The 14,692-nt window shown below is 47.0% G+C and overlaps 1 protein-coding gene across 1 annotated transcript; it reads right to left on the minus strand.

Annotated features, from left to right (window-relative positions):
• Nucleotides 1-6,468: 6,468 nt before the first annotated feature.
• Nucleotides 6,469-7,963, minus strand: HTR1D (5-hydroxytryptamine receptor 1D). The gene has a single exon (XM_036873956.1). The coding sequence runs from the start codon at nucleotides 7,813-7,815 to the stop codon at nucleotides 6,601-6,603; it is 1,215 nt and encodes a 404-aa protein (XP_036729851.1). The 5' UTR covers nucleotides 7,816-7,963; the 3' UTR covers nucleotides 6,469-6,600.
• Between the last annotated feature and the right edge of the window lie 6,729 nt (nucleotides 7,964-14,692).

Genomic DNA, 14,692 nt, shown 5'->3' on the forward strand with positions numbered 1-14,692 from the left:
TTTGGACTCATCAAGCCTCCACAATTGTGTAAGTCAATTCCTTGAAATAATTCTCTTTCTATATAAATGCACATCCTATTTGTTCTATGTCTCTGGAGAACCCTGACTAAAAGAGGGCGGGTAGTACCAATACCTTTGGCAGTGCTAGCCTGGAGAAGGTTGTCCAAGGGCCCTGACCCTCTCTCTTATAGATGTAACTGTCTTTAATATTTGGGATGCATTTACTACGAGGATCCCACAAAGCTGGGAGAGACAGCACATATAGAGGCTGACAGAATCAGGATTCAAAACCCACTTAATCTTCAGAATGATGTGTAGGAAACTACAAGAAGAAATGTAACATGGATCAATGAAAAGTCCTCCCTTTGGGCTCAACTGTGCAGAGATAGAATCAGGGACCAGGGGCCGGGAGAATGTAGCCAGCTGAAAAGCACTAGGTGTGTATAAGACTTGGCACTTTAGCTTGACAACAAGTGCAATATAGGCCAATTCCTTCCTGGGTTACGTTAAGTTCTGATGAGGCATGAGGCTGATCAGCCTGAGGAGACACAGCCCTGGCCTCCAGGTTTCAAAAAGGCAGGATAGGGACGGGCAGATGGAAGTTACTGGAAATCAGATTTGGGCCCAGTGGGAAGAACAGTCAGTGCTGACCAAGATGGCCTGGGTGTCTCATGGGCACTGATCTCCCTGTCACCAAGAATGTTCTAGGAGTTATCCCTTCTTCACGATGTAACAAAGACAGTGCTGTGAAGAGAAAGAGCATGCACCTTGGATGGGATGGACCTAGATTCAAACTAGTTAGTGTGAGTGTGACCTCAGATGAGTCACCCTGAACCCATGGACCTCAGGGAGTACTCGTGCGGCACTGGAAATCCCTGGGTTGCCTCTTAAAGCAGCCAATGAATATAACCTGTTTACCACACTGGCTGGCTCACACTGAGAAACATCCTCTGGCTGTCCTCACTTCCCTGCCCAAGGTGCCAAGCCCGTGCCAACCCGAGAGTGCCTCGTGCTGCCCAGACTTGCTGCCATCCAACCCATGAGAGGACCGGGTAGCAAGAGAGACGTGTGTCCTCCTGGTACCTGTCTCGATGCGTTCAGTAACAAGTAACAGAAAAATCCAGCGAACAGCGTTTAAATCATGAGGATGGTTACTGCTCACTTAACAAGTAATCTGAAACAGGCAGTCCCAGGGAAGCTTTGGTGCCTCAGTGATGCAGTCAAGGAAGTGGGCTTGCTTTTTCTCCTCTGCCATCCTCAGGGCATCCACAGTGTTTTCCTGCAGGATCACAGGATGGCTGCCCAAGCTTCCCATCCTCACCGGACAGCTCCCAAGAAGAACTTTTTTTTCCTCGCATGTCTCCCTTTTCCTGCAAGGAGTATCTTTCTAAAGGCCCTAGCAACTTTCCCTTATATCTTTTTATTTTATTTATTTATTTTTTAAAATTGAAGTATAGTTGATTTACAGTGTTGTGTTTCCCCTTATATCTTGAATAACCAGCTTCTCCGGGTTGGCAAGGTACTTCTCCATTTTGTACCTAAATTCGCAGATCCTGAGAACCCCCTTGGTCCCTGGCAGATCTGACCAGTTGGTTTCCCTACTTATATCCCATTGGCCAGAACTGGGTCACATATCCATCCCTTGACCAATCACTAGTAAAGGGAATGGAAGTATTCCAACTGGTTTAAACCAATCAGGATTCACCTCCTGGGGGAACTGGCATGTTGCCGTTTGACCTGATTGATGGCAGGAAGCAGGATTGGCTGCTAGACGGGAATCCTGCAGTGTCTGCCACACTTGCGTAAGTCAGAAATTAGCAAATTCCTGTCCTAGACAAGGCTCTGATCTCCTCCAGCATCATCACCATCATGCTGTGCGTGTGTTTGTGACTAATTGTGAAAGAATTAGGAGCATGACAAGGATGTTGGCAGAGGGGGAAGGAGTAAAGCCCCAAATACCGGCTTCCTCTGTGGTCATGGGAAATAAGTTTATTTTTAATCTGATCTTCATGTGGCCTAATTAGTGTGCGGTTCTCCAGGCATGGGCAGCTTTCAGGTAATAATAAGAAAGAGCAGAAAACAGCTGATCTTTCTCCTAAGCTGGCCTATCCTTTGACGGTCCCTGGGTAGAAACTGTGGAGGAGGGGGCATCTGAACAGAAGGACAGAGGGCCTGGGCTGAGTGCAGGCTAAGGGGTCAGCCCAGCCCTGGCTCCTTGGGGACACTGGGGTCACCCAGCCTCCTCACTCACCTCTTGCCTCAGCTACACTCAGGACAGAACTGTCCTGAGTCTGACCTAGGTCTACCTGACACCAAATCTCATGATATGTGAGGTTCCAGCCACAGGAACAAGTCACCTTCTCTTAAAACTTTAAAGACAAAGACATTGAGAATAAGTCATTTATAAACCTGGAAATGGTGTTTCATTCATTCATTCAAACAAATACTTATTGAGTATCTACCATGTCTAGGCACTGAAGTGTGTTGGAGATCAAACAATGATACACGATAAGTAAGATCCCCACCCTTAAGAAGCTGACACCCTAGAGGTGGCAGACAGACGATAAGCAAGAACTAATATATATCATCATCAGTAATAAATATAATAAAGTCAGAGAAGGGGATAGAGATGGCTGGGTAGATGGAGGGGAGGGGTGCCTGCTCTTCTGGAGCAGAGGTCTTCGACTACAGCCTGTGAGCTGCCACCTATTCCAGTAAATAACATTCTATTGGAATAGAGCCAAGCTCATTGATTTATGTATTGTCTATGGCTGCTTTCATGCTGCAGTGGCAGAGCTGAATAATTATAACACAGATTCCATGACCTGTGAAGCTGAAAATATTTACCATCTGGCCCTTAAAAAAAAAGTTTGCCATCACAAGGAGATACCATTTCACACCCACTAGAATGGCTATAATCAAAGACAGACAATAACAAGTAAGAGTGAGGATGTGAACAAACTGGAACCCTCACGCACTGATAATGGGAATGTAAAATGGTGCAGCCACTTTGGAAAAGTCTGGCAGTTTCTCAACAGGGTAGACATAGAGTTACCATAGGACCCAGCAACTCCACTCCTAGTTATATACCTAAGAGAAATGAAAGCATATGTCCACACAAAAACTTATACCACAAAATTCAGAGCAGCAGTATCCATAGTAGCCAAAAAGTGGAAACAACCCAAATGTCCATCAATAGATACATGAATAAATAAAATGTGGTATAGTCATACAATGGAATATTATCTGACAATAAAAGGAAATGTAGGGACTTCCCTGGTGGTCCAGTGGGTAAGACTCCACGCTCCCAATGCAGGGGGCCCGGGTTCGCTCCCTGGTCAGGGAACTAGGTCCCGCATGCATGCTGCAACTAAGAAGCCCACGTGCCACAACTAAGACTTGGCGCAACCTAAATAAATAAATAAATATTAAAGAAAAATAAAAGAAATGTAATAGTGATATATGCTTCAATATGGATCAACTGTAAAAAGAAAGAAGCCAGTCACAAAGTACCACGTATTGTATGATTCCATTTGTATGAAATATCCAGAAGAGTCCATCTACAGTGACAGAAAATAGATTACTGATTGCCTAGGGAGAGAGAGGTTGGGCAATGATGGCTAAAGGGTGCACGGTTTCTTTTTGGGGTGATGAAAACTGATTGTGGTGATGGTTCCACAACTCTGTGAAAATACTAAAAGGCATGGAATTGTACCGTTTAAATGGGTGAATTTATGGTATATGAATTATATCCCAATAAAGCTGTTTTTAAAAGGTTTACCAACCTTTGTTCTAGACAGTTAGGGAAGGCCTCGAGGTGGTGGCCTTTGAGCCTCTTTTGTAATTGGCTCGAAGTTCTCAAATAGTAACAGGTGGCATTTTACTGAGCACTTACGTGCCAGGCACTGTGTGAAGCATTTTGCAAATCACTGCCTCATTTAATCCTCACAAAGATCCTATGGCTTAAATACTGACAACTCCATTTAACAGATGAAGAAACTGGAGCGCAGAGAGATTAGGGGACTTGCCCCAGGTCACACAGTTGATAAATGGCAGAACCGGGATCCAACCCCATGTATTTCTGACCTCAAAGCCTGTGCCTTTAACCACTGAGACACACTGTATGTACATAGTTCCCTGTCCAGTCTCTGGATTCCTGATCTTTCCCAGATCAGATCAGGCAGATGGCCCAAAGCGAGACGGAGGAGGTGGGGAAGAGCACAGCCTTAAAGGAAAGTAGGGAAGGGCACGCGGGGAGCAGAGGGGAGCAGTGAGTGTGCTGAGACTGTCTCTGGGCTCAGGGAGGCCTCCACGGGGTGAGCAAGTCACTAACATTGTGGTTTTAGAAATTTTAGAAATTTGGGAACAATCTAGTGCCTAGAAATCACCTAGTGCAAGAAGTGGAGAGAGGTTTATTTAAAAGATTCCTGGGGGCTTCCCTGGTGGCACAGTGGTTAAGAATCCGCCTGCCAATGCAGGGGACGCGGGTTCGAGCCCTGGTCCGGGAAGATCCCACATGCCGCGGAGCAACTAAGCCCGTGCGTCACAACCACTGAGCCTGCGCTCTAGAGCCCGCGAGCCACGACTACTGAGCCTGCGTGCCACAACTACTGGAGCCCACGCACCTAAAGCCCGTGCTCCACAAGAGAAGCCGCCACAATGAGAATCCCACGCACCAAAACAAAGAGTAGCCCCCACTCGCTGCAACTAGAGAAAAGCCCGCGTGCAGCAACAAAGACCCAACACAGCCAAAATTAAATAAATAAATAAATTAATTAATTAATTAATTTAAAAAAAAAAGATTTCTGGGTTTCACTGCCAGAGATTCTGATGTAGTGGGTCTGAGTTGGGGACCAGAAATTCAATGTTGACGAAGTCTCCCTGGGGGATTCTGATGCAGATGGTCCAGGGACCACACGGTGAGATGTCCAGCAGAAACTTCAAGGTCAGCACAAGACTCCTCTGGGTGCTCCCTTACCCTTATCTTGGCATCCCTCCTTTCCTCTCCCTTCCTGATAGTCCATATTCCTGACTCTCCTTCTCCCTGTGCCCAGAGACCCCACGGAGCATTACAGGCCTCCCAGGCTCTGTTCCTGCTCTTTTCTCCACATGGCGTGACCTTCCCTACCTTCCTTTGCTCTGCCCCATCTCCCCCACGAGGCTTCATCACACCTCCCCTTCCTTAGTCTCCCATCCCAAAAAGCCTCATCTTTTGGGAGTCTGCTGATGTGTCACCTCTTTATGAAATCTTCCCTAACCATAGGCAAGTTTCTCTATTGCAAAATGAGGATGAAAAGCAAACCAGAAATTGTACATAAGGAGCATTGCAGGCACTCAATACACAGCAGCTGTTATTTTTATATTGCTTGACCTCGGGCAGGTGAGTTTCTGTATCTCTAAAATGATAAGAGCTCTTAGGCCAAGCACTGTATTAAAATATACAATAATATACCTATTATTTTCCTCATTGTACATTTGAGGAAAGTGAGGCAAAGAGGGATTAAGAAACCTGTCCAACGTCACCCAGCTAGAAATTGGTAGTACTTGGATTTGAACTGAGGCATTAGGTCCTCAGCTCTAATCATCATGTTACATTGACTTCCATCGTTATGAGGCTCCAATGAAATAATAACTACCAGGACTCTGGCACAGGGCCTGGCATGTGGTAGGTGCTCAATAAATGCTAGAGACTGAATTGAATTGAAAGGTTTCTATGTCCAGGGAGAGGGGGAAAAATTACCCCTTTGAGGCTTTGCTGATCATGATGTCTCATGCTTTTTATTTGACAATACTCAACAGCTTAAGATCTCTAAAGAGAATGGGATATAAAAAAATAATTCAGGAAAAAAATTCAGATTGGTATTCCAAGCTTGGTAGGTGCAAATCCTGTCAATCTACTTCAATGGGGCTAACTGTGGGTTTTAACTTCAGAACATTAAGATGGTGCAGAGAAACTGGGGAAGGAGGATAGGCACAGGGTAGCTATCTGGTTCCAACCATCCCACTCCCCTGCCCCTGGCTTCTGAATCTCTGTCACTCTGTATCATTGGCACCTCCAATGCTGAATCTCTCCCCATGAACAACTAACGAAGATTCAATCTAAGAAGGACTCAGTGGAAGAAATATTGATACTTGGGTGTCAATTTCCAATTAAGGTGCCACATGGAATGGAAACCCATCCACCTGACTCCAAATTCTCTTTCAACTCAGGCCATTAATCTCATCTACCCTCTTTTAAGCTCCATACAAAACTTACGTAGACCAGAAAACCTCCCCCTTTGAGCCTGGGTTCTTCCTACAGAGTCAGGCAGCTTTCTGCCTGAATTGCATCAATGGGGAAACCTGTGGTCACATTCTTTCCAACATGGATGAACTGTGAAAATATTATACTAAGTGAAGTCTTGTCCCATTTTACACAGCTGCCCAGCTTTTGGTGGCTCAGAGGTCAAGAAAACAACAGCAAAAAAGAACGCTGAACAATTCTATTGATTGAACCAACACCCAAGATATCAGGACTAACCCAACTCTCAGGAAAAATAAAAAAGACAATTCCAGTTGGGTTACAGGACATAAAAGATAACGAGTCGCCACCAAACAAGACTAAGAGGCTTTCCTGAAATGGACGACTTTCTGAAATGCTTGCCGAAACTCTTCGTTAAACACAGTATAGATTATTGGATTGATGAGGGAGTTTAGATAGCCTAGCCAGGTGAAAAAGTCAAAAAGGGCCAGGTGGATCCAGCACGAGTCCCGGCAGATGGGGAGGACCAGAGATGCAACAAAGAAGGGCAGCCAGCAGATGATAAAGGCCCCCAGAATGATCCCTAGGGTTTTAGTGGCTTTCCTCTCTCGGGCAGCAGAAATCCTCTTGCGCTCCAGGACACTATCCGCAAGCTTGATCTTCACGTGGTTAAAAAAGAGAAGGGAACCGGCGGAATGAGAGTGCCCCTCGTGAAGGCTGGGAATGAGCGAGCAGAGCGAGGACCCCGCAGAGCCTGTGACGAGACGGGCTGTGGTAAAGCGCTTCCCGTAGAGGGATGGCGGACTCAGGATGCGGTTCCGGGCGGCCGTGTAGATCCGGCCATAGAGGATGACGAGCAACACAGACGGGACGTAGAAGGCCCCACAGGTGGAGTAGATGGTGTAGGAGATCTGAGAAGTGTTCACCAGGCAGTCCGACATCTCTTCATGAGCTTCAGCCTGCTGCCAAAAGAGTGGTGGGATGGAGATGCAGATGGAGATGGCCCAGACGATGGCAATCGTGGCGGCCGCATGGCCTGCTGTCCGGCGTTTACTGTACTCCAGGGCATCAGTGATGGCCCAGTACCTGTCCAGAGCAATGACACAGAGATGCAGGATGGAGGCTGTGCAGCACGTGATGTCAGAAGACAGCCAGATGTCACACAGGAGTTGGCCAAAGCTCCAGGTGTGGGTGGTGGTATATGCGATGCTGATGGGCATGACCAAGGTGGAAACTAAGAGGTCAGTCATGGCCAGGGAGCCAATGAGATAGTTGGCCGGGGTGTGGAGCTTCCTGGTCAGGAAGATGGTGGTAAGCACAAAGGCGATGGAAAGGACTGTGGCCAGTGTGATGATGGAAAGGACCACAGCAAGAGAAATCTTGAGGGCTTGGAGGGTCCCTGGATCCCAAGCCCCTGGAGTTTCTGTGGCATTCAGGGATCTGTTGGGAGCTCCCTGCAGAAGGCCTCCCACTGACTGGTTTGGTGGGGACATTGTAGGTGGCTCTCTCTTCCCACAGACTTTCACACACGCAGCTCCTTCCTTCACAGTTGTCCTCTCACAGAATAAGGTCATCCTTCTGTTGCACGCTAGAGGGAGGCAGCCACCAGAACAGACCCCAGTGAAGAACCTGCAAACTTGACTTTTTTTTTTTTAAGTAGAGGGAAGGATTATTTATTTATTTATTTTGGGCTGTGTTGGGTCTTCGTTTCGTGCGAGGGCTTTCTCTAGTTGCAGCAAGCGGGGGCCACTCTTCATTGCGGTGCGCGGGCCTCTCACTGTCGCGGCCTCTCTTGTTGCGGAGCACAGGCTCCAGACGCGCAGGCTCAGTAGTTGTGGCTCACGGGCCTAGTTGCTCCGCGGCATGTGGGATCTTCCCAGACCAGGGCTTGAACCCGTGTCCCCTGCATTAGCAGGCAGATTCTCAACCACTGCGCCACCAGGGAAGCCCCAAACTTGACTATTTAAAGAACATTGAGGTGACTACCACCTGGTAGTTAAAGGTCTTTCCTAAACCAGATGAATCCCAAGATGTCTCACTGTTCTGGAACTTTGCCCAGCAACTGGTCAGGCCTAGAGGACACATGCTGGATTTGTTAGACATTTATCAGGATATCAAAACAGTGTAGGCAGTGCTCTGGAATTCTTGCCTTTGGCATTTTGGCTCCTTCCAAAGCTTGAGAGATAAATGTGTTTAATGAGAACTTCAGAATAATTTCCTCCATCCTACTCTGAGAAGATTCTGGATTTCAGGTCGCCTCTGGGGAGCTTTTTTTTTTTTTTAATTAATTAATTAATTAATTAATTTTTGGCTGTGTTTGGGTCTTCATTGCTGCACCTGGGCTTTCTCTAGTTGTGCGAGCGGGGGCTACTCTTCGTTGCGGTGTGCGGGCTTCTCATTGCGGTGGCTTCTCTTGTTGCGGAGCACGGGCTCTAGGCGCGCAGGCTTCAGTACTTGTGGCTCGTGGGCTCCAGAGCGCAGGCTCAGTAGTTGTGGCACACGGGCTTAGTTGCTCCACTGCATGTGGGATCTTCCCAGTCCAGGGATCGAACCTGTATCCCCTGCATTGGCAGGTGGATTCTTAACCACTGTGCCACCAGGGAAGTCCCCTCTGGGGAGCTTTTAAAACTAGAGACAAAAAGAAGTACCAGCTGATTCAGAGAGGCAGTGCAGTCAACAGCTCACAATTTTCTCAGGTTCGTCTGGACTTGTCATAAGGTACTTAACTTTGGTTCCTGTCCCACTGAATGTTTGGAGCCCAAACAGACAAAACATTCTGGTTACCAAGACTCGAAGAATGCATGAGCTGGGAGAAGGCAAAACAAAGAGATCACTGTGGGTTCATCGAGAAGGGCATGTGTTCAGAAGTTCTGCGGGTTAAGGAAAAAAAAAAATAGAGTTAGGTTCTAGAAGGACAATTTAGACACTTGAGATTAAAAGGATACTGTTTAGTGCTGGCAGCGGTGCAGCGTAACTGGCGCTCTCACAAGTGTTAGGAGAATACAGGGGAGGGCCACGTGCCCACCCCCACAATCTCCAGAGGGGGCAAAGTGTCACAGCTGTTGGAAGCATCACAGGCTTGTTACAAGGACATGAAACCACCTCTGTAAATTGTGAATCAGAAATCATACTATTTATTCAGCAACAATGGAAACTAAACAAAATTACACACACACACACACACACACACAGAGGCCACTTGGAAAGATACCAAATTGTTACAATTTATTTCTCTATGAATTGGGGAGGGGGCAGTGAACTTTCTTCTATTCATATGAATTTTCCAAATTTCCTAGAGTGAGCATGCATGACTCAAAACAAAATAAAACAAAACCACCTTTTCGTTAAGCAAAGAAATTAACTGCCAAAATAAAAACCCCAGAGCATTTTTCATGGTGAAAGTCCAAATCCAGAAAATACATTTGGCTTTCCAAATGAAAACCGGAAATTTAGTCACAAAAAAAATCTTAAAGAATCATTTTCTTTTCTCCTCTGTGTCTCGGGACTTGAATCTGGGTTTCAGTATTTGGGACAGGGGCAAGTCCTGGGGTCTGAAGTCCATGGGGCCTGGCAGGCAGCCCCTGGGTATATGGGGTTGGCAAGAAGAATGCCAAGACCCCTTAGCCTCGTCCACAACCCCACTGTGTCTCCCCCTGCCTTGTGTGGAATGCTACAACTCCACCAGGAATCCCTATGATTCATTTTATCTCTTCCAGGTCAGCTTAGCAAACAGGTCTTGCCCTAAAAGCATTCACAGCCCAGCAAGGGAAGCAGACATGTAGCTTCAAGGACCCTGGGATGGAGCTGGCAAGGCAGAATATATATATACACAAGCACTTTTAAAAAATGTGATCATAATTATTATGTATGAATTTGTTTCATAGTTTGTATGTTTTTTGATTGATTGATTTATTCATTATTATTATTTATTAGGCCACGTTGTGGGGCATGCGGGATCTTAGTTCCCCAGCCAGGGATCGAATCCATGCCCCCGCATTGGGAGTGTGGAATCTTAACCACTGGACCGCCAGGGAAGTCCCCTGTTTTTCTTTTTTTAAATAATTTTATTCATTTTTATTTATTTATTTATTGACTGCGTTGGGTCTTCGTTGCTGCGTGTGGGCTTTTTCTAGTTGTGGCGAGCGGGGGCTACTCTCCATTGGGGTGCGCGGGCTTCTCATTGCGGTGGCTCCTCTTGTTGTGGAGCGTGGGCTCTGGGCACGCGGGCTTCAGTAGTTGTGGCTCGCAGGCTCAGTAGTTGTGGCTCGCAGGCTCTAGAGCGCAGGCTCAGTATTTGTGACGCGTGGGCTTAGTTGCTCTGCGGCGTGTGGGATCTTCCAGGACCAGGGATCGAACTCATGTCCCCTGCATTGGCAGGCGGATTCTTAACCACTGTGCCAGCAGGGAAGTCCCCACAATATCATTCTTAAGGCTTGTGTATTGTTCTACTGGTTGCCTACATTAAGGAGAAGGGTTTTAGTAGTCAAGGTCGGGAGGGATGGCATTCCTGGTGGCTGTAAAGGCCCAGAGGCTGGAGTGCAGAGAGCAGAGGTGGGTAGAGGACAGTGCTCAGGAGGTGGCTGGCACCGGGCATGGGAGGCAACAGGGCACAGGGGAGGGTTTGGCTTGGACTGGGGCAATCTGGGCTCTAATACTTATTCTACCCCAGCCTTCCTGTATGACCTTGGGCAAGTCCTTAGGTCTCAGATTCTTCCCCAGACAGGAGCCACCCCATATGCCACCCAGAGCTGCTGTGGAGCTTTCATTGCTCTGGGCAAGGTCGGCCTTTGAAACCCACTAAAAGGCTGAGAAGTGTCAAGAATCATTATCATCCTACTTCCTTCATTCTGCTTGGCTCAGGGCTTTGTTGGGAAGGTTCAGTCTATGACTATTGATTGACTGATTTTAAAACATTAAGAAGCTAAATGTGGAATGTGGTAGTTTCCCTCCCACTTCCCAAAATCATGCTTCATCTTTAAAAAATATCTGCCTAGAGGAGGGGAAACAGCTTCAGTTTAAGAAAACCCATCTTAAGCCAGCTGCTCTAAAACATTCCCAAAGTTTGAGGAATATTATCATACTATCTTTCATGGGGCTCTTGGTATGTTCCAGGCACTGAGTTAGCCCTGGGGCCAACTCCACCTAGGACCCCTAACCTACAAATAAACCAATCAGTGCTCAGAAAGGTGAAGTCACCTGCCCAAGGTCGTCCACGTGCAAGTGGAAAAACTGGGTCCAGGGCCAGCTCTGAAATTTCTACTCTTCTCCACACTGCCTCAATTCAGGAAGCAAAGCCTTAAGGCACGTTTGCTTCTAGGAGAGAAGCTGGTTTGGGATCTCATGGTGATAAGTGAAAATGGTGATTCCCTCCTGCCACCCCAGCCCTCTCCTTGCCCCATGCTCCTCCCCAAAGGCCTCTGGCTGAAGATTTCCTCCCACTTCGGTTCACAGGGAAAATGTGAAGTCAGGCTGGACTGCTTGGAATTTTCTTCCCTCCAGACGGTCTGGGTGAGCAAGGTGCCGTCATTTCTCACGGAAGGCTGGTGTGCTTGCCCCACAAACCCTGGCGGTCACTCCTTGGGTTCCAGGGATTCCAATGACCTCATTCCAGTGAAAGGCGTGGGCTCAGAAAGGCCTGAGAGGCTGGTGGGTGACATCTTGGGAAGAACGAAAGGGTGGATTGCCTTGGTTAGGAATGCTGGGCTGGAGCTTTGCAGGAATTCACACAATTCTGAGGCTATATCTCCTGACTGCCATCTTTCTCCAACTGGAACAAATTTGGGGGGAATTTCCCACAATCCAGCTACTTTTGGAGATACAGACCATAGCTCTAGAGTCAACCACCTCTTTCCCATCACACTTCAAATAATAAGATAAAAAATACAAATTCAAACAACAATGAGATACCATCTTCATCCAGCAGATAGGTAAAAAATTTTAATCTGATCACGTCATGTCAGTTTGGTAAAGATGTGGAGCAACAGGAATTGTCACCTCCCACTAGCAGAGTATAAATTAGAGGACCCTTGTTAGCAAACAATTTGGTCTTATGTCGTAAATCTAAAAATGTAATGACTACCTCACGACCCAGTAATTTCACTCCCAGGTATATAAGACAGAGAAACTCTTTGATGTGTTCCCCAGCAGAGAGGAACGAGAATAGTTACGGTGGTACTGACTGTAACAGCAAACAACTGGAAACCACCCAATCGTCCATCAGCAGCAGAACGGCAGAATGTGGCATATTCCTATGACGGGTGCTACAGAGAAGCAAGACTGAGCAAACCAAAGCACACGCATCAACGTGGATGATTCTCACAAACATAACAGTGCCAACGTCAAAAACATGCCAGAAGAAACAAACTGTTTAAGGATATAAACATATGTGGCAAAGCCATAAGGAAAAGCAAGGAAATGTTAAATATAAAATTCAGGGGAATTCCTTGGTGGCCCAGTGGTTAAGACTCAGGGCTTTCACTGCAGGGGGCCCGAGTTTGATCCCTGGTCAGGGAACTAAGATCCCGCAAGCCGCGTGGTGCGGCCAAAAATAAATAAATAAATAAAAAATAAAGGGACTTCCCTGGTGGCGCAGTGGTTAAGAATCTGCCTGCCAATGCAAGGGACACAGGTTTAATCCCTGGTCCGGGAAGATCTCACATACTGCGGAGCAACTAAGCCCGTGCACCACAACTACTGAGCCTGTGTGCTGCAACCACTGAAGCCCGCATGCCTAGAGTCCGTGCTCTGCAACAAGAGAAGCCACCGCGATGAGAAGCCTGCGCACCGCAACGAAGAGTAGCCCCTACTTGCTGCAACTAGAGAAAGCCTGCGTGCAGCAAAGAAGACCCAACGTAGCCAAAAATAAATAAAATAATTAAAAATAATAATAATAAAATAAAATTCAGGATAGTGCTAACCACTAAAGGGGAAAGGAAGAGAGGATGTAATCACCGTGGAAGGGTTTTTTGTTTTTTTTAATTTGTTTATTTATTTATTTTGGCTGTGTTGGGTCTTCGTTTCTGTGCGAGGGCTTTCTCTAGTTGCGGCGAGCGGGGGCCACTCTTCATTGCGGTGCGCGGGCCTCTCACTGTCGTGGCCTCTCTTGTTGCAGAGCACAGGCTCCAGACGCGCAGGCTCACTAGTTGTGGCTCACAGGCCCAGTTGCTCCGCAGCATGTGGGATCTTCCCAGACCAGGGCTCGAACCCGTGTCCCTTGCATTAGCAGGCAGATTCTCAACCACTGCACCACCAGGGAAGCCCCCGTGGAAGGGTTTTAAAGGTATCAATGATGTTCTGGTTTTTAAGGTGGTGGTGAGTACATGGATGTTTATTGTTAGTCTTTAATCTGTAAGTATGTTTTATATAGATTTATATACACTCTTTTGTAGGGAATAATATATTTGTAATTTTTCTTAATTTTGTACATTATAAAAAAAGAGAACCACACTACCAGCATTGGTAGTATTGGAACCACACTACCAGCACTGATACATTGATTTTGATACATTAATACCTATCCATACATCCTGGTCCTAAAGATCTGGGTTCTGATCCCATCTCTGCCACTGACCAGCAGGGTAATCATGGGCAAGACATGATTTCTCTTTGACCCTCAGTTTCTTCGTTGGTAAAATGGGAACATTAGCATGGCTATGCTGCCCCAAAGGGGTGTTTAGTAGTTCCAGTAAGATCATGTATGTGATGTGCTGTAACTGTAGCATCCTGAACAAATGTAACCATGGTAACAGAGCTGGAGGGGAGTGGCTAAAAGCATACATTTTAGGTCAGGCAGGCTCAGATCCCAATCCCCGTTTCTCCACTTCCTCGCTGTGGCCATTGGGTAAGTCACTTAAGCACTCCGAGCCTCAGTGATGGAGGTGATACTTCACACCTCACCGGAGTTTGAGGAGAACTGGTAAGAACATGGATCCAAATGCCCAACATAGTAAATGATGACTTCTCTGTTTTCTCTAGGATGTATCCAACCATGTTCAGGTCTCCAGGCAACAAGGTCTCTTCCCTCACTAGAAACAAAGCATCACTGTCCATTTTAGTGAGTGACGTCTGCCATTGTCAGAACTACCAGCCATACCAGGGAGCTTCTCCCCTGCCCACCACACTTCTGAGAGCCATCACAGCAGCAGCAAGGACCCTCCTCAGCCTCTCCAGAGCCCAGCAGCATCTTCCCTGGAATCCAGATCACACAGATTCTAGCCATACCATGCATCCTCCAGCTCCAGCATCTCTGCAGAGGGGTGGAGGGGAAAAAGCAGGCAGACAGACCTGGGTCCCAGTCCCAACTTGGTCCACAGACCACCTCTGACCACAGCTGACTGGACCAGGGTGGACATGTGAGTCAAAACAAGCCAGCAGATTCTCTCTGGGGAATTTAGATTGGAGATTGTAAGCAGCTGGGTGGATAGATGATGGAGGGGAAGCAACTTGAAAGCT

The sequence above is a fragment of the Balaenoptera musculus genome, chromosome 1, assembly GCF_009873245.2.
Source record: "Balaenoptera musculus isolate JJ_BM4_2016_0621 chromosome 1, mBalMus1.pri.v3, whole genome shotgun sequence".
NCBI classification, from domain to species: Eukaryota; Metazoa; Chordata; class Mammalia; order Artiodactyla; family Balaenopteridae; genus Balaenoptera; species Balaenoptera musculus.